The 21,700-nt window shown below is 49.6% G+C and overlaps 1 protein-coding gene across 23 annotated transcripts; it reads right to left on the bottom strand.

Annotated features, from left to right (window-relative positions):
• Positions 1-6,528: 6,528 nt before the first annotated feature.
• Positions 6,529-20,544, bottom strand: TSKS (testis specific serine kinase substrate). 23 transcript variants are annotated; one of them, XR_014305434.1, is made up of 11 exons: positions 20,027-20,347; positions 19,460-19,685; positions 11,671-11,766; positions 11,417-11,500; positions 10,995-11,105; positions 10,157-10,443; positions 9,429-9,623; positions 8,812-8,985; positions 7,980-8,111; positions 6,838-7,005; positions 6,529-6,708 (listed from the first exon to the last, which is right to left on the bottom strand). XR_014305434.1 is itself a non-coding variant. In XM_082710279.1 (11 exons), exons 1-10 carry the CDS (start codon positions 20,266-20,268, stop codon positions 6,834-6,836), a joined length of 1,581 nt encoding a protein of 526 aa, XP_082566405.1. In that variant the 5' UTR covers positions 20,269-20,544; the 3' UTR covers positions 6,529-6,708; positions 6,806-6,833. The 23 variants fall into 23 exon arrangements, 20 of the variants coding, with proteins under 20 accessions (XP_082566405.1, XP_082566396.1, XP_082566412.1 ...); XR_014305435.1 differs by having other exon boundaries at positions 6,806-6,962; XR_014305436.1 differs by having other exon boundaries at positions 6,838-6,962.
• Positions 20,545-21,700: the final 1,156 nt, after the last annotated feature.

Here is a 21,700-nt window from a genome sequence, read left to right as displayed (position 1 = left end):
TACCTTGACTGGCACCAGTATTTGCAACAGGAGGCCGATTCTCAAAGGCAGGGTTTGAGGGGTGGTTTCATTGTTGTTTAGGGGTTGGACCCAGTGAGGAGCTCCTTGCCAATGAGAAATGAGATGCTAGTGATCCGTGGTGTGCGGCGGCATCAAGGTCAATCATATGTTATCACCTGGGTTGACTTTGATGGAGTTCCAACTGGAGCAAGTGACTTGGGAGATCAAATGGCTGCTTCGATCAATCGATCATTACGATATGATGATGGCAACAGGATACCAATACTCGGTGGCTTCTTCTGAGTGCCCGACATGCTTATTGAACAAACATTATAAGCTCAGGTCTTTAAACTCTCAGCTCCAATTATACTTGGAGAGCCAGCTAGCTTCTGTGGAAGCCCCAATAAACAAGGTTAGCAGTACTGAAAATCCAACAGAAATTGTGGCTGTGTGGGTTGCAGAATGACGTAGCCCATTGAACTTAAACCCTCTCCAGGTCTCTAATATAAAGGTTTGGGCATTGAATGGGAAAGAGTGGGATCCTGAGACTTACAGTGGGGATGTCTAGTTGGAGACAGATAAACCTAAGTATCTTGAACTTTCTCTGTCCTACTTTTCCATACTGGCTGCCATTTCATTTCTCCACTCCCCTTTGTGACCAAGGTCATCAGGTCATCAAAAGAGTGATCTATACCTACCATCTCTAAATCATTGCCTCTCCATCCTTCTTTTCTTTTTTTTTTTTTTAAAGACTTTATTTATTTATTTGACAGGGAAAGAGCACAAGCAGGGGAAGCAGCAGGCAGTTGGAGAGGGAGAAGCGGGCTCTATGCGGAGCAGGGAGCCCCATGTGGGACTTGATCCCAGGACTCCGGGATCATGACCTAAGCTGAAGGCAGCTGCCTAACCAACTGAGCCACCCAAGTGCCCCCTCCTTTTTAAAGATTTTATGCCACCCATCCTTTCTTAAGCACAGATTTCCTGGGGCACCTGACTGGTTCAGTCAGTAGAGTGTGTAATTCTTGATATCCAAGTCGTTAGTTTGAACCCCGCATTGGGTGTACAGGTTACTTAAAATCTTTAAAACAAAACAAAAACACAGCCACCCCCCACTATCCAAAATTTCATTTTACACGACTTCATTTTTACCAAGGACCCACATTGGTACCTATTGACGCTAATCAAAAGACATCCAAAGAGGGTTTTTGCTCTTACGAAATGCAAACTGCTTCTCTGCTTTATGCCATTTCTGCTCATGAAAGCTTTCATATGAATGCTCTCTTTTCAGATACCAAGGGGAATCTGTACACTCCTCCAGGCTTTCCCTGCCACCACTCCACTGAAACTACTTTAAAAAAAATTTTTTTAAAGATTTCATTTGAGAGAAAGAGAGAGAGAGATGACAAGCATGGGGGAAGAGTAGAGGGAGAAATAGACTCCCCAGGGAGGAATGATGCAGGGAGCCTGATGCAGGACTTGATCCCAGGACCCAGAGATCATGACCTGAGTCAAAGGCAGATGCTTAACAACTGAGCCACCCAGGCACCCCTGTTGTCTTTCTTAAAAAATAAATATATATAGATTACTCTTTTTGTTCCAATAATTTTCTTTAACTACTACCTCTATGTCAATGGTTTTCAGATTTATATATCCCAGCCTCTCTCCTTAACTCAAGATCCAACAGACAGGATGCCTAGGATGGCTCAGTCAGTTAAGTGTCTGCTTTTGGCTTGGGTCATGATGCCGGGTTCCTGGTTAGTCTCCCTGCTCAGTGGGAACCTGCCTCTCTCTCCTCCTCTGCCTCTGCCCCTTCTCCGTTTATGCTCTCCCTCTCAAGTAAATAAATAAAATCTTTAAAAAAAAAAAAAGACACAGTAGTCCACTCAGTATCTCCTTTTGGGTATCTAGAAGCATCTCTGACAACATTCACATACCAGGTCTTGTCTGACATCCGATCTGTTTCTTTACGGTTTTCAGTATCTGCCCTGTACCTTGGAGGGGGCCCTCAGAGACTGTTCCCCAGCTCTCCGTACCACCCAGCCACTGCAGGAGAGAGACTGATGTGATGGAGAGATGACAGAACATTTCTTCTGCTCCCTCTCTGCCTCAGGGAGCTTCTGTGGCAGTGGCTGTAGCTCTCACTAGACAGACCCGCTGTGGTTCCTCTTCCATCAGGTGACCTCAGTCCCTGAACATCACCACTTCCTCCATTTGTCCTTCCAGCCTAGGAGTGTTTGTGGCTTCCTCCTGATGCTGATCTCTGGCTTCCCTCACCATCCCCTTTTGGCCCCTCAGGTCTCCCATTACCCAGGCAACCACACGTTCAATGCTACCTCACACCTACCTCACCCATTCCAAGTAGTTGCCTCACCCGTTCAGAGTAGTTGCCGTTGGTTGGTTCGGTCTTGATTACTACAGTTGTTCTCCGTGTCAAGAGTGGCTTCAGGCGACAGATCCCCCAGCTGGGGTTCTGGGGTTAGCTGGTTCACCCGTGTGTGCTTTAATGAAATGATATCTTTGCAGGTAGAAAAGGGGACTCCAGTTCTTTCTAGAATATGTTGTCTCTCGGAGGAATGTAGAAGAGGCTTGGGGGCCGACAGATGTGTCGCAATGAGAATAGTTCTTGGACTCTTAACGACCACGTTCTTATGTATACAACATCCCCTCTGGACTCTCTTCCTTTTTTTTTTTTTTTTAATTTTATTTATTTATTTATTTGTCAGAGAGAGGGAGAACGAGAAAGCGAGCACAGGCAGGCAGAGGCAGAGAGATAAGCAGGCTCTCTGCTGAGCAAGGAGCCTGATGTGGGACTCGATCCCAGGACGCTGGGATCACGACCTGAGGGGAAGGCAGCTGCTTAACCAACTGAGCCACACAGGTGTCCCTGGACTCTCTTGTTTAAAATATTATTTAAAGATTTTATTTTTAAGTAATCACTACACACACAACATAGGGCTCACACGTACAACCATGAGATCAAAAGTCACATGCTCCAGTGACTGAGCCAGCCAGGAACCCCTTTGGCCTTATTTCTTCCTCTGTATCTTAGTCAGTTCTGGTTGAGATAACAAAATGCCGTAGGCCAGGCGGCTTAAATAACAAACATTTATTTCTCACAGTTCTGGAGGCTAGGAAGTCAGAGATCAAACTGCTGGCAGATTTGGTGTTGGTTCCTGGTTTGCAGATGGTTGCCTTCTTACTGTGTACTCACATGCTGCAGGGGGAGGGAGAGAGGGAGGGAGAGAGGGGGAGGGATAGAGAGGGAGAGAGGAGAGATTGTGTCTCTTCTTGAAATGGCAGTAATCCCCAGGCACCTGGCTGTCTCATTTGGAGGAACATGTGACTCTTGATCTCAGGGTTGTGGATTTGAGCCCCAACTTGGATACAGAGATTGCTTAAAATTAGAATCTTTAACAAATAAAAAATAAATAAATAAATAAATAAATAAATAAGTAAAGGTACTAATCCCATCATGGGGTTTCACCTTTACAGCCTCATCTAAATCTCCCAGTGGACCCATCTCCAAAAGTCACAGTGAGGATTAGGGCATCAACATCTGACTTTTGGTGGATACAAGCATATTGTCTGTAGCACTCTGTAAAATAAGAATAATTATTCACTCTCTGAAGGTTTCAGAACCCCCAGTTCCCATCATGTTGTGGGTACAAATGAAGCCACATTAATAAACCTCAAATCTTCAAGCATTTAATCTATAAATCAACTAGAAAGAAGTAACATCTTCATAGTAATATCTTTTTTTTCCCCAAAGAATTTATTCGACAGAGAGGGAGAGAGAACACACACAAGCAGGGGGAGCAGCCACCAGAGGGAGAAGCAGGCTCCCTGCTGAGCAAGAAGCCTGATATGGGATTCGATCCCAAGACCCTGGGATCATGATCTGAGCTGAAGGCAGACACTTAACACCACCACCCAGGCACCCCTTTATAGTAATATCTTGTAAGCCATGAAGATAATGCCCCGTTTATTGAGGTAACTTTTCTCAATGATGTGTTTTCTGTAGAGTTCATGACATATCTTTTGTTAGATTCCTAGAATTTTTTTAGCTTTATGTTATCTAGAAAGAGTACCTTTAAAATTTTTTTTTCATTTTCTAAATTTTTATCACTGGCTTACAGAAATAAGTTGATTTTTTTTATGTTTGCCTTTTTTATTTTTTTAAAAGATTTTGTTTATTTATTTGACAGAGAGAGATCACAAGTAGGCAGAAAGGCAGGCAGAGAGAGAGGGGGAAGCAGGCTCCCCGCTGAGCAGAGAGCCCGATGGGGGCTCGATCCCAGGACCCTGAGATCAGGACCTGAGCCGAAGGCAGAGGCTTAACCCACTGAGCCACCCAGGTGCCCCTGTTTGCCTTTAAAAAAAAAACAACACATTTTATTTATTTATGACAGAGTGAGAGAGGGAACACAAGAATAGGGGAGCTGGAGAGGAAGAAGCAGGCTCCCCACTGAGCAGGGAGCCTAATGCAAGGCTCGATCTCAGGACCCGGGGATCATGACCTGCGCTGGAGGCAGACGCTTAATGACTGAGCCACCCAGGCACTCCATTATGTTGGCCTTTAAAAAAAAAAAAAGATTTATTTTAGAGAGAGAGTGAAAGAAAGGTAGAGGAAACAGGAGAGAATCTCAAGCAGACTCCTCACTGAGTGTGGAGCCAGACACAGGGCTTGATCCCATGACCCTGAGATCATAACCTGAGCTGAAGGCAGATGCTAACCCCACCACCCAGGGAGCCACCCAGGCACTCTATTTCATTATAATTCATTATGCACTTTTAATTTGTGAACTTTTCTATTTATGTTACACTTCAACTACAAGTTTAAAAATAGTATTACTGTGGTGGTTTAAACAATGTCCACAGGGCGCCTGGGTGGCTCAGTGGATTAAGCCACTGCCTTCGGCTCAGGTCATGATCTCAGGGTCCTGGGATCGAGTCCCGCATCGGGCTCTCTGCTCAGCAGGGAGCCTGCTTCCCTCTCTCTCTCTCTCTGGCTGCCTCTCTGTCTACTTGTGATTTCTCTCTATTAAATAAATAAATCTTTAAAAAAAAAAAAAAAACAATGTCCACAAACTGACATGCTCTCCAGAATATGTCTGCAGGGGCACCTGTTTGTCTCAGTCTGTGGAGTGTGGGATTCTTAATCTTGGGGTTGTAAGTTTGAGCCCCACATTGGTGAGGGTTTGCTTTAAAAAATAAAATAAAATCTTTTTTTTTTAAGATTTTATTTATTTATTTGACAGAGATCACAAGTAGGCAGAGAGGCAGGCAGAGAGAGAGAGGGAAGCAGACTCCCCACTGAGCAGAGAGCCCAATGCGGGGCTCTCTCCCAGGACCCTGAGATCATGACCTGAGCCAAAGGCAGAGGCTTTAACTGACTGAGCCATGCAGGCGCCCCATACTATACAATCTTTTAAGTGTCTGCGGATTCTTTGACAAGCTCCTTGAGTATGATTAGGACTTAGTACTCAATTCTAATGAATATGAATGGGGGAAATGGTAGTACACAACTACAGAAACTAGGTCATCAAAGACAACATAGCTTCCTGCTTGTTCTGAGACCACTTGCTCTTGGGGCATTAGCTGCTGTGAGAAACTGAGGGCCCCGTGAGGGTGCCATCTTGAAAGTACCACTTCCAGCCGCAGTCAAGTCTTCTTCACATGACTGCAGCCCCAGCTAGCTGAGCCTCTGACTGCCTTGTAAGGAGCCTGAGCCCAAACTGTCCAGCTAAGCTGCTCCCAGATTCCTAACCCTCAGAAATTGTGTGAGATAATATATGTTTATTGTCTTTGCCATTAAGTTTGGGGAGGGATAATTTTTTACCCACCAATAGACAATATAATTAGCTGGTTAAAAAAAAAATCATTCTAGGAGCATCTGACTGGCTCAGTCAGTAGAGCATGTGGCTTTAAAAAAAAAATTTTAGAGAGAGAGAGCATGAGTAAGAGGGGTAGAGGGAGAGGGAGAGAGGATCTCAAGCAGACTGTGCTGAACGTGGTGCTATATCCCATGACTCCAAGATCTCGAACTGAGCCGAAACCAAGAGTTGGACGCTTTACTTAGTGCACCACCCAGGGGTCCCGAAAGCATGTGCCTCTTGATCTTGGGGTTGTGAGTTTAAGCCCCATGTTGGGTATAGAGGTTACTTAAACTTTATATCACTTATAAATTTAATAATTTATAATATAATTTAATACATAATATATATGAATAGTATATATGTAATAATGTATAGATTTATAAATTTATATAATTTATATAATTGTATAATTACATAAATTTATAAATATAAAAAATCACTCTAAAAACATTTAGATTGACAGACCCAAACTCTACTACAGAACTTTATTTCTTCCCCCTTCTTGACTCGTCAAAGAACTGTACCATCATCAGCTCCTCTGTAGAAACCAGGACACCCCACTGGCCAAGGATCAAGTCATAGTGAGCAGAGGCTAGTGCTTGGGACGTGTGCACTTTCCCAGCCCCCTTCTGGTGCCAAAAACGAGCCAGAATTCATGCCGGCATGAGAGGCCATTTATTGTTCTGGGGTTGGGCCCCCACGTTTTGGGGGGGTTGTCCCCCCACTTCCTCCCCCCATTGTCCCTGTGGACCCCTCAAGTGGCAGGTTGCTGAGTTGATCGTGGAGGGAGCACATCTTCAAGTGTAGATAGTCTAGAGTGGCCACCTTCTCCCTGTAATGACAGAGGGTGGGGAGCTGGTGCTGTCAAGGCCAGATGCCACAGGACTGCAGTGAGGAGGGTGATTCAGGCCCATTCCCCAAGACCTCACCCTCCTCCCATGCCCTCAGCCTCCTTCCTCACTCCGGCTTCATCTTGTCCGTCAGCAGCAGGTTCTTGGCCCGCAAGGCTTCGTCTTGGGCCAGCCGAAGGGTGGAGCTCAGGGCCTCTGCCCTGACGTGTTTGGCCAAGGCCTGGCGCTCCAGCTCCTGGGGAGAGGAGTGTAGGCGCAGCTGGGCTTGCCGGACTGGGCTGGGGGTGGAGGGGGAGCTGGATCGTGGAGGGCAGGGGGCATGGGGCCCAGGGGCCCACGTTCCTCCCACAGGGCATCCCATCATACTCTGGGCCTGAAACTGACCCAAGCATCCCACAGTGTGCTGGGCTTTCCAAATTCCCATCGTGTGCTAACCGACTGTCTGTGCCTTAGTGTACTGGATCCCCATGTCCTGGAAAGCACTAACTGAGCACCTAACATACTATCGCCTAATGCCCAGGAACCGTCATGCACTGGATATGTGTCTGGGCCCCGGTATACCATCATGTGGCAAACTTCTGCATCCCCTAATTCAGAAGAGCCCACCTCTCTTTATCTATTTGACCAGCATCTCAGTTATAGTCATAGTCCTCGGAACCCTGGTTCCTCATATTCCCCAATGTCCCAGGTGCCATGTCCCATTGTGGATCAGTCCTACAGCTCTGCCACATCAATGTCTGTCTCACTCATTGCGGACCTGTACCCTGTCATACATGAGGCCAGTATCCCATAATTCATTAGATATCTAGATTTCTGAATGTACACAGGCCTCAAGTCCCATCAGTTCCTGGGCGCAAGCTCTAGTTCCACTTCTCATAATGCATTCGCTTCCAGTGATCTCTGTTCGCTGGGTCCCCTGTCTAACCTCAGTGAGCCTGTATTGCCTCTCTTAAGGTCTGTAGAAAATCAGGCTTGTATTTTATGAAGCTACAGTCTGGTGTCTGTGTCCTGCACCCCACATCCAGTGTGTCATCATGCTTTGGGTTCCATAGTGACTGACCTATGACTTACCACCAGACTGCCTCCCCCTCCCCTGACCCCATGCATCAGGGCCAAGTGTTTCCCCAACACCTGCTGCCCATAGCTTACTGCTTCCTGTCCTGCCATACACCAACAGTATCCTTGTGTCCAGGGCTCCCCTCCCGCTCCCCTGACAGAAAAGTGGGCCATGATGGCCTATGGTTCCTGGTACCAGAATCTTCTTGTGTAGCCTCTGGCAGCTGGGGCAGGCGGGAGCCAGGCCCCTCTGCTTCACCTCATCCACTAGTGGGGTCAGTGCTCGCTCCAGCAGCTGCTGCAGGGATTCTGACGACAGCTGCGACCCCTGGCTGAGAGAGGGGCAGTCACCAGGTGTAAGAAGTCTAGTACCAGCTCCATTCCCAGATGCCCCTTGCCCAGCCTCCCCACCTCCACCCAGATCTTGCCAACACTAGACACCCATGTGACCTTCCTCCATGCTCTGGGGCCAACCTACAGTGCATCAGGTCTCCTTTGTTTTCACTATGTGAGTAGTTCCTACAATGCCTGGGGATTCCTACTCCCAAAGGGTACCAGACAGCCCTTGGTTCATAAAACAAAACCAAACCACCACATTTCCCACAATGCACTAGTTACATGTGATCCTACATTGTGCTGGAAGTCCGTCACTTCACAATACGGACCAAGAATGGTATCCCTTGGTTCTGCAGTGCACCAAGGTCTCACCTTTCCCACAATGCTCCGAGAAACCCTGCCTCCCACCAAGTACCACATCCCAACCTTCCCACAATGCACTGGAAATCCAGGATCCTCGAAAGGTATCAAAACTTGTGTTCCACAAGACACTGAATTCACTTTGTAGGGAGGGGGAAAAGTCTGGCTGCTGCAACGCAGTAGGACTTCCTGTCCTAAAATGCACGGGATATCCTATCTCCTAAAGTGAACTCCGCCCCCTCCCCTCCCTTGGCCAGAGCCCCATCTCCTTCAATGTTCCGCCCTCAGCATGACCCAGAATGTACCAGGCCCCGCCGGGCCCATCCCCTTACCTGGCACAGCGGGCACAGGAGCCTTGGGGTGGCCGATCCAGGTTCATGGAGAGGTCAGACCCTCTTCGAGAGCTCTGAAATTGCCGCCCCAGCTCCTCCAGAATAGGTTTCACTGGACCCAGCCCCTCCAGGTCGCTCCTCAGTGAAGCCACAGACACTGCTGACCGCTCCACCCTGAGGTGTGAGAGTAACCAGCGCTGCAAGGTCGAGGTCGCCTCTCCAACATCCCTGTCCTCTCCGCCATCCACCTATTATCAGCCCAGCTCCTCTGTTCCGATCTAGACTGCAGTACCCCCACCACGCCCGCCCTATTGCCTCTGATTGGCCCTTCCTTTGTGTTTTAAGTTCTCCCTGTTCTCTAATGGGCTTTCCTCTTTCAGGCGTAACTCCTCCCCTCATCCTTTTTAGGTACGGAACTCGACCCTTCTCTAATTAGCCCCGCCCTTTAGTCCTTATTGGGTATAGCACGCCCCCGCCCCTTACCTTCTAATTAGAACTTCCTCCTGCCAGTCCATGGTCTCTACAGCTAGGCCCCAGCTGATTGGCTCATCCCTTTCGGTTAAGGCCCCGCCCCGCGCCCAGCGTCCCGAGCCACGCTCACGCGCCTTGGTTCTTACATGGTGCACAGTTCGTCTGCCCTGCCTCGCAGCTCCTGCAGGCCCCGCGCAGCCTGCGCCTGCTCACGCTGCGCCCGTTCCCACTGGCCCAGGAAGCCGTCGAGCCTGCCGCCCAGGCCTCCAAGCAGCCGCAGGGCCTCCTGCACCGCCCCCTCCTCCTGATGCCAGCGGGCAGTCAGCGAGGACACCTCCCTCCTGCAGAGGCAGAGGTAAGGATCAGGTCAAGGCTCAGGTTTAGACGCATGCCCAGCAGCGCTGCTCCGCCCCAGACTCTGAACCCATCCAGCCCCCAAATTCTCCTGTCCTGTTCCTCTTTTGTAATCCTCCCATGTCCTACAGGACCCTGCCTCTATCCCCCTATCTGGTACCCTGGCCCTTCCCTGGTCTTGCCCCCTACCCCACATCAGTTCCAGCAGACATTGCTTCGTTAAGGCACCGCTCACCCCAACTTCGTCCGCGTGAAGTTGGAGCATCCAACGACTTGTCCCCTACCCAAACCCGCCCACCCTATCTTCATCAGACGCGGACCTCCTTTCTGCCAACCCTAGGCTCAAACTCAGTTCTTCAAAGTCCGGCCTTTCCAGGTCACCGTTCCCAAAGCACTCCCTCCTAAGTTCTTGAAGGCTCCACTGCCTGGGCCCTGTCCCCTAAGATCTTCGAGGTTCCACCCTTGGGCACACCCATTTTAGCTCCTTGAGGCTTCACACCAACCCCCCTTTTCCACTCACCTCAGCTCCTCAAGGCCGGCAGAAAACTTCTGCAGCTCCTGCTCGCTTATGATGGGGCCCTCCCCTGCCCGGGGCCCCATACCCCAGCCGCCTGGGGCCATGCTGCGCGGTCGTGGGGGTTCGTCGGGGCTCCCTGGGGGGCCAGAGCAGCCAGGAGACGGGGCGACAGGGCCCAGGCCGTGTCGAGAGAGGCCGGCGTCCAGCTTTTGCTCCAGCTCCTGCAGCTCGGCCTCCTGCCTCCGCGGGGTCTCATCCTGCAGTTGCTGCTGGAGGAAGCGCAGCTTCTCCTGGGCGGGGAAGGCAGGCAGGGTTGCCGCTTGCCGCGTCCCACCGCTTGCCTCCCACGGCCACCTCCACCCGCAAAGCAGCCCACGGAACCTCCGAGATTGGAAAGTAAATGGTTGTGGAATAGAATATCGGGAAGTCCCACTTCAAGTCTAAGTGGACTTTCCACTAGGGAAGCTTGTGCCATGTGCAGCCTAGCTGGAGGCCAGCTCCCTTTAACCCCTGACTGCCTGCCTCTCTGTCTCCATCCAGCCCTCCACCCCACTCCTGGTCTCGGTGGTGTCAAATTCCAGTCCCTTTAGTTTAGGAAGGACAGTTGAAGATTTTCCAACATTTTGCTGGAAAGTGAGTGGGAATCTGGGCAGAACAGGCATTCCTCCTCTCTAGAGTCCCACACGAATCCCTACGGAATGTGACTGTGCATGGAGGAATATGACCATGAACATGAAGGAGCAAGTGTGGTGGGACTGGGGGTGGGGTGGGGGGAAGTCCCACCTGAAGTCTACCTCAAGTACCTCGTGCCTCTGCTCCTCTTCCCCATGTCCCCCCTCACCTCCAGCAGGGCAGAGTTTTGCTTCAGGACGTTGGTTTTTATTTCAGCATCTTCCACCGACCGGGTCACCTTCCGGCAGTTCTCCTGGGTCAGGACACCAGGGCGGGAGCCCTGCCTTCCCATTCCAGTTCCGACTTCCAACCCCTACCCTCGCTAGTTTCATATAGGCTCCAACCCCTCCGACAAGACACACCTGCTTCTTCCTGGAGGCCTGCCTTTTGCTCCTTGATCTGTCCCTTACCCCTGGTCCCCTTGACCTAAGGAATGGCTTCCTCCTTAGACCCCCCCCACCCCCAGGCTACTTGTCCACTTCCACCTTGCTCCTGGCTATGACTCCATGCCTCCTTACATTCCTTCCTGCCCTCACTCTTCCTACTTCCCCTCCCTTCTCCCCACCCTGCTCTTGTCCCCCAGCCGCTCACCTTGAGTTGACTACAGTACCCTTCCAGTTCTTCGGCTTCTTGCCGCCTTCTTTCTAGATTCTCACTCAGCACAGAACACTCACTCTGGCACACAGAAGGGAGGAGAGGTTAGCCAGGGCCCCGCGGAAGGTCCTTTCCCTTCTGAGCCTCAAACATCCCAACCTGGGCAGTGGGTACACTGGGTTGGAGGAGAGCTATATAAGAGGGGAATGTGGCTGTGGAGGAAGAAGAGGTGTTGGGGGGGGTCCCCTCACCTGCAGCGTCTGCACATGCTGGTTGACCCTGGTGGTCTTTTCCTTCAAGCTGGTGATGGAGTCTTTGGCACGGACCAATCCGCTGTTGACCCCACTCTGGGGAAAGAAGGGGAGAAGACAGCTCAGTGGATGTGTTGAAGCAAACCACAACCCCAAGAAAAAGGTCCAGAACTTGGAGGAGGCCAGGTTTACACCTCGATTCTGCCCTGGAGTGGCTGTGTGACCTTGGGCCAGGGCTGCCCCTCTTTGATTCTTGGTGTTCCTGCTCTGTAAAACCCGGGGGGCGGGCGGGGGGGAGGAACTCATTTTCTGCTTGGTGGGATGGAAGGAAAATAAGTAGAATCCAGGAGGGAGTGGGGGGTAGGGGGTGCACTCGGAATTGATTGAGAAGAATGGTCTCAACCAGAGACAAATGCCCCTGGGATCCACAGACATAAATAAGACTGGAAAAACATTTTAAGAGAACCCACTTTCCAGATATACGCACTCACTGTGCACCAGACTACACACACACATTTTCCCCTTTTATCCCTCAAAGACACACCTCTTGAGGTTATTTGGTCCATTTTGCAAGTGAGGAAAATGAGGCTTAGAGAAGCAATGCCCCTTTGGAATTTAAACCCTGAGCCTTTGTTTTAAACCATGACACCACGCAGCCTCTGATCATCGCCACCTCATATCACCAGAAAGTGCTTTGTGACTCATGTCAAGCAAAACTTAACTCAAGACTGCTGCATGTGGCAGGATCCACTCTGCGCTTTCACGTTTACAGAGGAGTCAGCTGTGCTTGGGTCTGTCCAGCCAAAGACTACATTTCCCAGACTCCCTTGCAAGTAGATGTGGCCATATGACAAAGTTTCTGCCAATGGGATGTGAGTAGCAATGATGAGGGCAATATCTAAGTCATGCTTTTATTAAAAAGAGATGAGGGGAAACGTCCTGCATTCTCTCATCTTACTGGCTGGAATGCAAAGTTGATGACTAAAGGCTGAGCAACCATCTTGGACCAGTTGGAGGATGCAACAAGATAGAAGCCTGAATCCCCAGCACTGTGGAATCCGTGTACTCAACTTACAAATGAGAGACGACATTTTCCATCTTGTTTAACCGCTGATATTTTGTGTCTTTTTGTTATGGCAGCCAACTTGTGATTTAATTTGTGAACCACCAGAACACAGGAGCCTGTAACTTGCTGCATTTGAAGAGCAAGACTGCTATGCTTGTTGAGACTTTTATATGAGAAATAAACTATCTTACTTTAGCCAGTTACTTTGGTTTCCTTCATGGTTGCTGAATTAATAATACACGAAGAGAAAAGAGAGGACAGTTTCCTCCATTGTAAGATAGGGACAAGATCACGTTTCTGGAATGATTGCTCTGGAGAACAGGCGTGAAAAGAAATATGGTATTAAGGTGATGTAAGGAAAATAGTGGAACCCCAAAATTCCACCCCTCCATAAAAACAATGGAAAAAACGGCCCAAATCTGTAAGATACAGATACTGTATGTAGATACTTCTCAGATATCTGAGAAGATACAACGTTATAAATTCATATGCACTGAACAGAGATTTGAAAGGCGTGAAAACGTGGCACCTGGGTGGCTTAATCAGTTAAGTGCCCAACTCTTGGATTGGTGTTAGATCATAATCTCACGAGGGGTGAGATTGAGCCCTGTTGTCAGGCTCTGCACTCAATGGGGAGTCTACTTGAAGATTCTCTCCCTCTGCCTCTCTGCCAGCTTACACGCGCACACACACATTCTCTCTCTCTCAGATAAATCTTTAAAAAAAAAAAAAGATTCTCTCTCTCTCCCTCTTCTTCTGCTCCCCCCCCAAAAGCTTTTTAAAAAAAAAAAAAAAAGTTGGGGCACCTGGGTGGCTCAGTGGTTTGGGCTGCTGCCTTCGGCTCGGGTCATGATCTCAGGGTCCTGGGATCCAGCCCCGCATCGGGCTCTCTGCTCCGCAGGAAGCCTGCTTCCCTCTCTCTCTCTCTCTCTCTGCCTGCCTCTCTGCCTACTTGTGATCTCTGTCTGTCAAATAAATAAATAAAATCTTTAAAAAAAAAAGTCAATACATAGGAAATTTGGGGGACTAACAAATGAATAGAAACTAAACACACTCATAAAGAACCAATGAGTAGAAAAAATAGAAAACACTTTGGGATGAAAAAGTGAAAACACAACAGCCAAAAAACATATGGGATGCAATGAAAGCAGTACTTTGAAGGAAATTTAGAGGTCCAAAACCCTTCCAAAAAGAACTCAGAGGCAATAACCTAGCATTCCTCCTTAAGAAACTAGAAAAAGAGGAGGAAGACTAACCCAAAACTAGCAGAAGGAAGCAATAAACTGAAGTGAGAAACTTTGAAATCGAGAAAGATGGAATCAGCAAAACTGGAAGTTGGTTTTTTGAAAAGATCAACACAATTGACAGATCTGTTGTAGCAAGACTGGCCATGGAAGAGAAGACTCAAATTGCTAAAATCAGGAAGGAAAGAGGGGACATTGCTACCAAGATTAGGGAAAAAGAAAGGACTATAAGAGAATACTATGAACAGGGCGCCTGGCTGGCTCACTCAATGGAGTGTGCAACTCTTGATCTCAGGGTTGTGAGTTCAAGCCCCACATTGCATGTAGATATTGCTTAAAAATAAAATACTATTTTATCTTTTTTTGTTGTATTTTAGAGAAAGAGCATGCAAGTGGGAGGAGGAGAAGAGAGAGAGAGACAAGCAGACTATGTTGAGCATGGACCCCGATGTGTGGGGCTTGACCCCATGACCCTGAGATCATGACCTGAGCCAGAATCAAGAGTTGGATTAACTCTTAGCTGACTGAGCCAGCCAGGAACCCCCAAATATTTTGTCTAATTTTATTTAAGATTTTATTTATTTACTTGAGAGAGAGCTAGCATGAGAGGGGGAAGGTCAGAGGGAGAAGCCGAGCCTCCACTGAGCAGGGAGCCTGATGCAGAACTCGATCCCGGGACTCCAGGATCATGACCTGAGCTGAAGGCAGTTGCTCAAGCAACTGAGCCACCCAGATGCCCCCAAAATATTTTTTTAAAAAGGAAATACTATGAACACTTGTGTGCCATCAAATTTGATCATTTTGATGAAATAGGGAAATTCCTAGAAACACAAATTATCAAAAGTGATTCAAAAAAAGGGCACCTGGGTGGCTCGGCCTTTGGCTTAGGTCATGATCTTACGGTCATGGGATCAAGCCCCACATCAGGCTCTCTGCTCGGCAGGGAGCCTGCTTCCTCCTCTCTCTCCGCCTGGCTCTCTACCTACTTGTGATCTTTGTCAAATAAATAAATAAAATCTTTAAAAAAAAACTTTTAAAAAAGTGATTCAAAAAGAAATAGGACATCTGAATAGACCCTTAAGAAATGAAGAAATTGAATTAGTTCCAACGAAGAAAAGCCCAGTATCAGATGACTTCACCAGTGAATTCTGCCAGTTATTTAGGAAATAACTGCTACCAGTGGAACTCCAACTCTTCAAAAACAAAAATAGAAGAGGAGGGAGCAGTTCCTAACTCATTCTGTCTGGCCAATGTTACCCTAGTACCAGAACCAAAGACATTCCAAGAAAATAGAACTAGAACTCAATATCCCTTCTGAATACAGCCACAATCCTTAACAAAAAACTAGCAAATCAAGTCTAGCAGCATAAAAACAAGAATTTACACCATGACCAAGTAGGATTTTTCCTATGAATGCAAGTTTGGTTAACGTACGAAAATAAATTTTTAAATCCATATGAAAACCAGTGTAATAGATACTGTTAATAGAATAAAAGGAGAAAACACACATGGTTGTGTCAATAGGAAAAGGCTTTGACCAAATCTGACCTTCTTTCATAATAAAAACACTCATCGACTAGAAATAGAAGGGAACTTCCTCGTCCTGATGAGTGCCTTGTACAAAATACCTTGTTCTGAAATATGTCCATGGATTCCTTGACATCCCTTTAAAATGAGAAGCCTTATTCCCCCTGACTTGAGTGTAAGCTGGACTTGGTGACTCTCACACCTGGTAAACAGAATCAGAAGTGATGGTGTGTGATTTAAGAGACAAGTTCATGAAAGGAATCATGGCTTCCTGCTTGCTCTCTCTTGCTCTGGGGAGTAGCTGCCATGTCATAGGCAGCCACTTGAGGAGGCCCATGGGGCCAGGAAGTGAGTCTCCCACTAAGAGCCATGTGAATGTGGATGTGAACCTCCAGCCCCAGTCAAACCTTCAGATGACTGCAGCCCCTGCTGAAAGTTTGACTCCAGCCTCCTGAGGGATCCTGAGCCAAAACCACCCAGCTAAGCCTTTCCAGTTGGTTGGTTGAAGTTTGGGGATGATTTGTTTCACGGTGATAGATAACCAAGACACAAAGTGATATTTTGAACCAAAGACCCAGAAGGTCTTGGGCTTCCTGTTGCCATTCTGGGAAACAAGAAAAGCAGGTCCTGGGGTCAACTCAGTTCTCTCACTTAGTAGTTGTAGGACCTTAGTGGGGGACTTCACGGCTCTGTGCCTATTACCCTCCCTGTCACATGGAGATCCAGCTAATAGCTACCCTCCCAGGGCTGCTGTTGGGAGGAACACAGGCTGGCTCAGAAAGGCTCATGGTCAATACTTCTTGACAAGGGTCAGTTTGGGTCCCTGGAGGTGAGTTGCAGCTTCCCTGAGAGCAGATCAGGAGGCGGTGAAGGCAGAGCCTGTCAGCTCTGGCTGAGAAGTGAGTGGCATGATGGTGGGGGGGGGGGCAGAGATGGGGACAGATCCCTCCATGACCATCTGTAGGCTGTAAGTCAGCGATTTAAGCTCCACTCTGAGCCTGCTTCAGTTTCCTTTCTCATAAAATGGGAATGATGTTACTTTGGTTCAGATGGCAGTGAGGAAGGGTCAACAAGATGGTATGATCGAGGGGTACCTGGGTAGCTCAGTGGGTTAAAGCCTCTGCCTTTGGCTTGGGTCAGGATCCCAGGGTCCTAGGATCAAGCCCCACGTGGGGCCCTCTGCTCAGCATGGAGCCTGCTTCCCACCCCCCACCTGCCCCGCCTGCCTCTCTGCCTACTTGTGATCTCTGTCAAATAAATAAAATATTTTTTAAATGGTATGATCGATAAGGCAAGCTCAGTGATTAGTGCCAGAGTTGTTAAAAATAATGACAGCAGGGGAGGAATTACCAGGAAGAGGCTTAGTGCCAAGATCTCCCAGCAGCCTCCAGGGATTCTGCAGGCAGCAAGACAAGTCCCAAGCAAAGGTCACAAGCCCTCCCCTGTGCATCTTTGCTTTGATTCACTGACCTTCTCAAAAAGCAATACCACCATCTCAGTTCGTCCTCTGTCCTCATAAATCTGTCAAAGCTTAAGACAGGAGCCAAAGCTGCCTGCTTCGTGTTCTGCTGTTCTCTGTCCAGTCTGGGATCTGTCATCTCAACCATGGTCCCCAGGCATCCAATTATCTTCCTTCTCTCTAGTTCTCTGTCCCATGTCTTTCTGGATCTCTGTTCCCCCTCCCCCACCCCCGTCTCTCTGAGTCTTTGTCCCTGCTCTCTGGATCACTGTGTCCCCTCCCTGGATCTCTGCCCCTTCCCTCTGGTCTCTGTCCCCCTTCCCGGGTCTCTCTCCCCCTCTTGCTGGTTTTCCACTCCCTCCTCTCTGCCTGTCTCCAGCATTCTCTCCTGATGTGGTCCAGATGCCAAGTGCCAGGATGTGCTCTTGCTGTCCACACTCCCCCGCTGCTCTGCACATACCCCTGGGTGTTGGCCATCATTACTTTTCCATTTCACAGAGAAGGAACCTCAACCCCCTTGGAGGCTGAGGCATCCCTGCAGCCCCACAGCGAGCTCTCCCCTGGGTGTCACGATCCACGGGGGGACATGACTCAAACCGCTCTGGTGGGAGGCAGACCTCTGCAGATGCAGTCTGAGCAATGTTCACACGGAGGGAGGACACTGTTCTGGCCGGGGGAGATGTCTCTCTGCCCAGTTCTCTTCTCTCCATCTGGCCCTTCTCTCCTGGAACCTAGCCCAGCCTCCTGTCCCGCCTCCCCGCCTCCAGCCTCCGCCTTCCAAACATCCCCACACCAGCTGCAGAAGAGTCTTCTAGGGAAAGAAAGGACCTTTGCTCTCACATCACCTGGCTTCTGGTCCTGGCCCTGACTCTTACAGGCTCTCCTACCTTGCAAAGATCACTTCACCTCTCTGTATCTGTGATTTTTGTTTTCTTCTTTAAATTGGTAATTAACCAGTTCCCTGGCAGAACTTCTAAGTGAAGAAAAGGAAACCCCACCACAGTGCCTGGCACATAGTGGGTGCTCAGTAAATGGGACTGGAGTCCAAACTCCCGAACTGTTCCTCTCCCCCTATCCAGGAACCTTCAATGGCTCCCCATTGCCCCAGGCAATGCACCCACGTTTCTTAGCCTGTGTGGCCTCTGTCTTCCCCACTCTAGCCTTATCTCTCTCACACACCACACTCCAGCCCCAAAGACCAGTTTGTAGTTTCTCCTCTTCTCTGGGCTCTTTCAAACCCCTGTCCTTTTTGCACTTAACTGTGCCAGCCAGCTAGAACACCATTCCGTCTTCGGCTTTGGGAATGCCCAAGATCGAGCTTATGTATTGCCTTTTCGGGAAAGCGTCCCTCGGTCATGGCCAACTGGGCCAAGGCCACCCTCTTTAGGGCTCCCACAGTGACCTCTGCTGCCCCATCAATGCATGCAGGGTGTCCCCTCAACTCCTCAGACTGCCTCTACTCCTTACAAGCTGCGTGACCTTGGCTGTGCTATTTGACCTTTCCTTCTTCAATATCTTCATCTGGGAAATGGGGACAAATAATCATAAGCAATACTTCTAGGCTCACAGCCAGCTACTGTGCTAAATAAAAACTCTCCATGAAGGAGCCTTGCTTCATTGTCATGACGAGCTCATGAAGTGGGTGTGGTCACGTCCAGAACTCCATCTTGCTCAGCTTCCTATGCCAGGGCCTGGCGCATCGTAGGTGTTCAAGACATATTTGGAAGAACCAACACGTGCATTTCTACATGGAAACTGGGGCTCCTGGGACATAGAAAGTGCTCAGTAAGTGCTGCTGAATCTTATTGGCATCATTATGACCATGGTTGTTATTCATGCAATTCTCAGAGTCAGTGTCAAGTCCAGTTCTGGGCCTGGCCCAGTGGAAGCCTGGCCGGGGTAGAGGTTGACAGGGAAGTTAAAGGGCCAAACCATAGCACTCCATGCTCTAGCCAGGAATTGTCTAAATTCCCCCTGGCTCTTGCTCACCTCCCAGTTTTGCTTCAGATGCTTAGGTGATCCTCTCAGAGAACTCCTACTACACCGTTAAAGCCCAGGCCCAGCACTGCCTCCTCCAGGAAGCACTCTCTGATTTTCCCAGCCTGGTTTGAGTGGCCCTTCTCTGGGATACCCGGTGTTATCTCCATTATGGTAAATTTTCACCCAAGTCTGTCTCTGTCCCTGCACCCACCAGACCAGAAGCTCCCCAAGTTCAGGAACCTGGCCTAACTCCCATCTCTGACTCCAGCCTCACCCAGGACATGTGGAGATGAGTGGATGAACTAAAGTCTGATTCCTAGGCAACAAGCATCATTCCACCCAGGATGGAACTGAGTCATGTCTGGCCATTCCGGGAGGAGAAGGGAGTTTCTCTGGGCCTCAAGGGTCATCAGAACCTTCTCATTCCAAGTCGAGAAGACCCCACCCCCCACCCCCAGTATTTGCCTGCCCCCAGGGTGAAGACGCTCGTTGTGCCCAGCCAGAGCCCCTCACCAGTATTTCCGTGATGTCTGGGTCATCTGAAGCCCAGGGTTGGGTGGGGGAGGCGGGTGGCACCGGCAGCGCAAGCGGGCCACTGTCATCCGTGGTTGAGTCTGTCCCCGAGGAGTCCGTGGGCTCCATGGCAGCCAGGTTGAGCAGTGACACATTGGTGCAGGCCGAGGACCGTTTGAGGTTCAGGCACCAGTGCATTGGCTCGTGGGACATCCGGGGCTCCACCCTGGGGAGGAGAAGCGGGCAGGGGGCTCTAGGTACAGCCCCAGTGGGTTGGGCCCCTCCCGCCTCCCTGTCTCCACACCCCTGTTCTCTCTGACTCCCACCTCACCACCCACTTTCTTCTTCCTCCTCTGCCCCCACTGCCTAATGTCCTCTTCCTTCTCCATCCGTTAGTCCTCCCTCCTTCTCCTGAGTTTTTCCTTCCCCACTGACCTTTTCCTTCCTCCTTTCATCCCCACTACCTTCTTCCTCTCTGCCTCCCAAACCCTGCCACTATCCCCATCCCCTTGTCTGCCCCTCCTCTGCCCCCTTCTCTGCTCCACCTCCCCTTCCTCCAGCACCCACGGTGGGACTCGTGCTCTGTTGGAGGCATTGCTGGGCGCTAGGACCGTCCCCGACAGGGTGCGACAAACCCACCCGTGGAACGACACGGCCTTCTTTTTCTTCGTGATCCCCTTGGCCGGGGTGGTTACCCCCCCAGGAGCCTCAGGGACCACCTGGGAGCGGCTCTCGACCCCCGCAGGGGGGTCCCCAGCCTCATGGATCTCTTTGGACTGCCAGATTGTCTTCACCACCACGCTCGCCATGGCGTGTGGGGGGCCCTGCTCCCAGGGGCTCCTTCCTCTGAGACTCTCCACCTACTCTGAGCAGGGACCCTCAGAGTCCCTGTCCCCACAGCCTGCCTCATAAAGGACCCAACCACTGGGCCCCAGTAAAGGGGGGGCATAGGAGTAGAGAAAGGTACTGGCTAGCACGTTCCCCAGGGAGTTTCTGTGAACCATTCCTTGTCTTCTTGTAGTTGTTTATTTATTTTTTTTTAAGGTTTTATTTATGGAGTGCCTGGGTGGCTCAGTGGGTTAAGCCTCTGCCTTTGGCTCAGGTCATGATCTCAGGTCCTGGGATCGAGCCCTGCATTGGGCTCTCTACTCAGCAGGGAGCCCGATCCCCGCCCCCCCCCCTTCTGCCTGCCTCTCTGCCTACTTGTGATCTCTCTCTCTCTGTAAAATACATAAAATCTTAAAAAAAAAAGATTTTATATATTTGACAGATCACAAGGGGGGAAGCAGGCTCCCTGCTGAGCAGAGAGCCTGATGCAGGGCTTGATCCCAGGACCCTGAGATCATGAACTGAGCCGAAGGCAGAGGCTTAACCCACTGAGACACCCAGGCAGCCCCCTTTTTAAAAATATATATATATATTTTATTTATTTAATTATTTGACAGAGAGAGAGCCTGCAAACAGGGGGAGTGCCAGGCAGAGGGAGAGGGAGAAGCAGACTCCCCACTGAGCAGAAAGCACGACATGGGGCTCCATCTCAAGACTCTGGGATCATGACCTGAGCCGAAGGCAGACACTTAACTTACTGAGCCACCCAGGGGCCCTGAACACCTTCTAGTTCTACCAAATAAGTCCCTTCCATTAGAATGGCAATGGATTTATTCATTTTTTTGTTTTAAGATTTTATTTATTTATTTGACAGATAGAGAGTACAAGTAGGCAGAGCAGCAGGCAGAGGGAGAGGGAGAAGCAGACTGCCCGCTGAGCAGAGCGCCTGATGAGGGGCTCGATCCCAGGACCCTGGGATCATGACCCGAGCCAAGGCAACCACTTAACCGACTGAGCCACCCAGGTGCCCTGGATTTATTTATTCTTGTCTGGATGGGCCTACTGGTTCTTTTTTTTTTTTTTTTTAAGATTTATTTATTTATTTATTTGACAGGCAGAGATCACAAGTAGGCAGAAAGGCAGGCAGAGAGAGAGAGGTGAAAGCAGGCTCCCCACTGAGCAGAGAGCCCGATGTGGGGCTCGATCCCAGGACCCTGAGATCATGACCTGAGCCGAAGGCAGAGGCTTTAACCCACTGAGCCACCCAGGCGCTCCGGGGCCACTGGTTCTTGGGAGGGGTTCAGCTTCCCTTCCCTTGAGACTGTGGAGTCACCCAACCCCTAGCCCGCCATTCATACTTGATTCTTCATGCAGTTTTCTAGACTTGGCACTTTGTGGGATTTGGGAGACCGT

Source organism: Mustela nivalis, assembly GCF_964662115.1.
Source record: "Mustela nivalis genome assembly, chromosome: 18".
NCBI lineage: Eukaryota > Metazoa > Chordata > Mammalia > Carnivora > Mustelidae > Mustela > Mustela nivalis.
The sequence above is the reverse complement of the archived record's forward strand: the minus strand, read 5'-3'. Positions and strand labels throughout refer to the sequence as shown.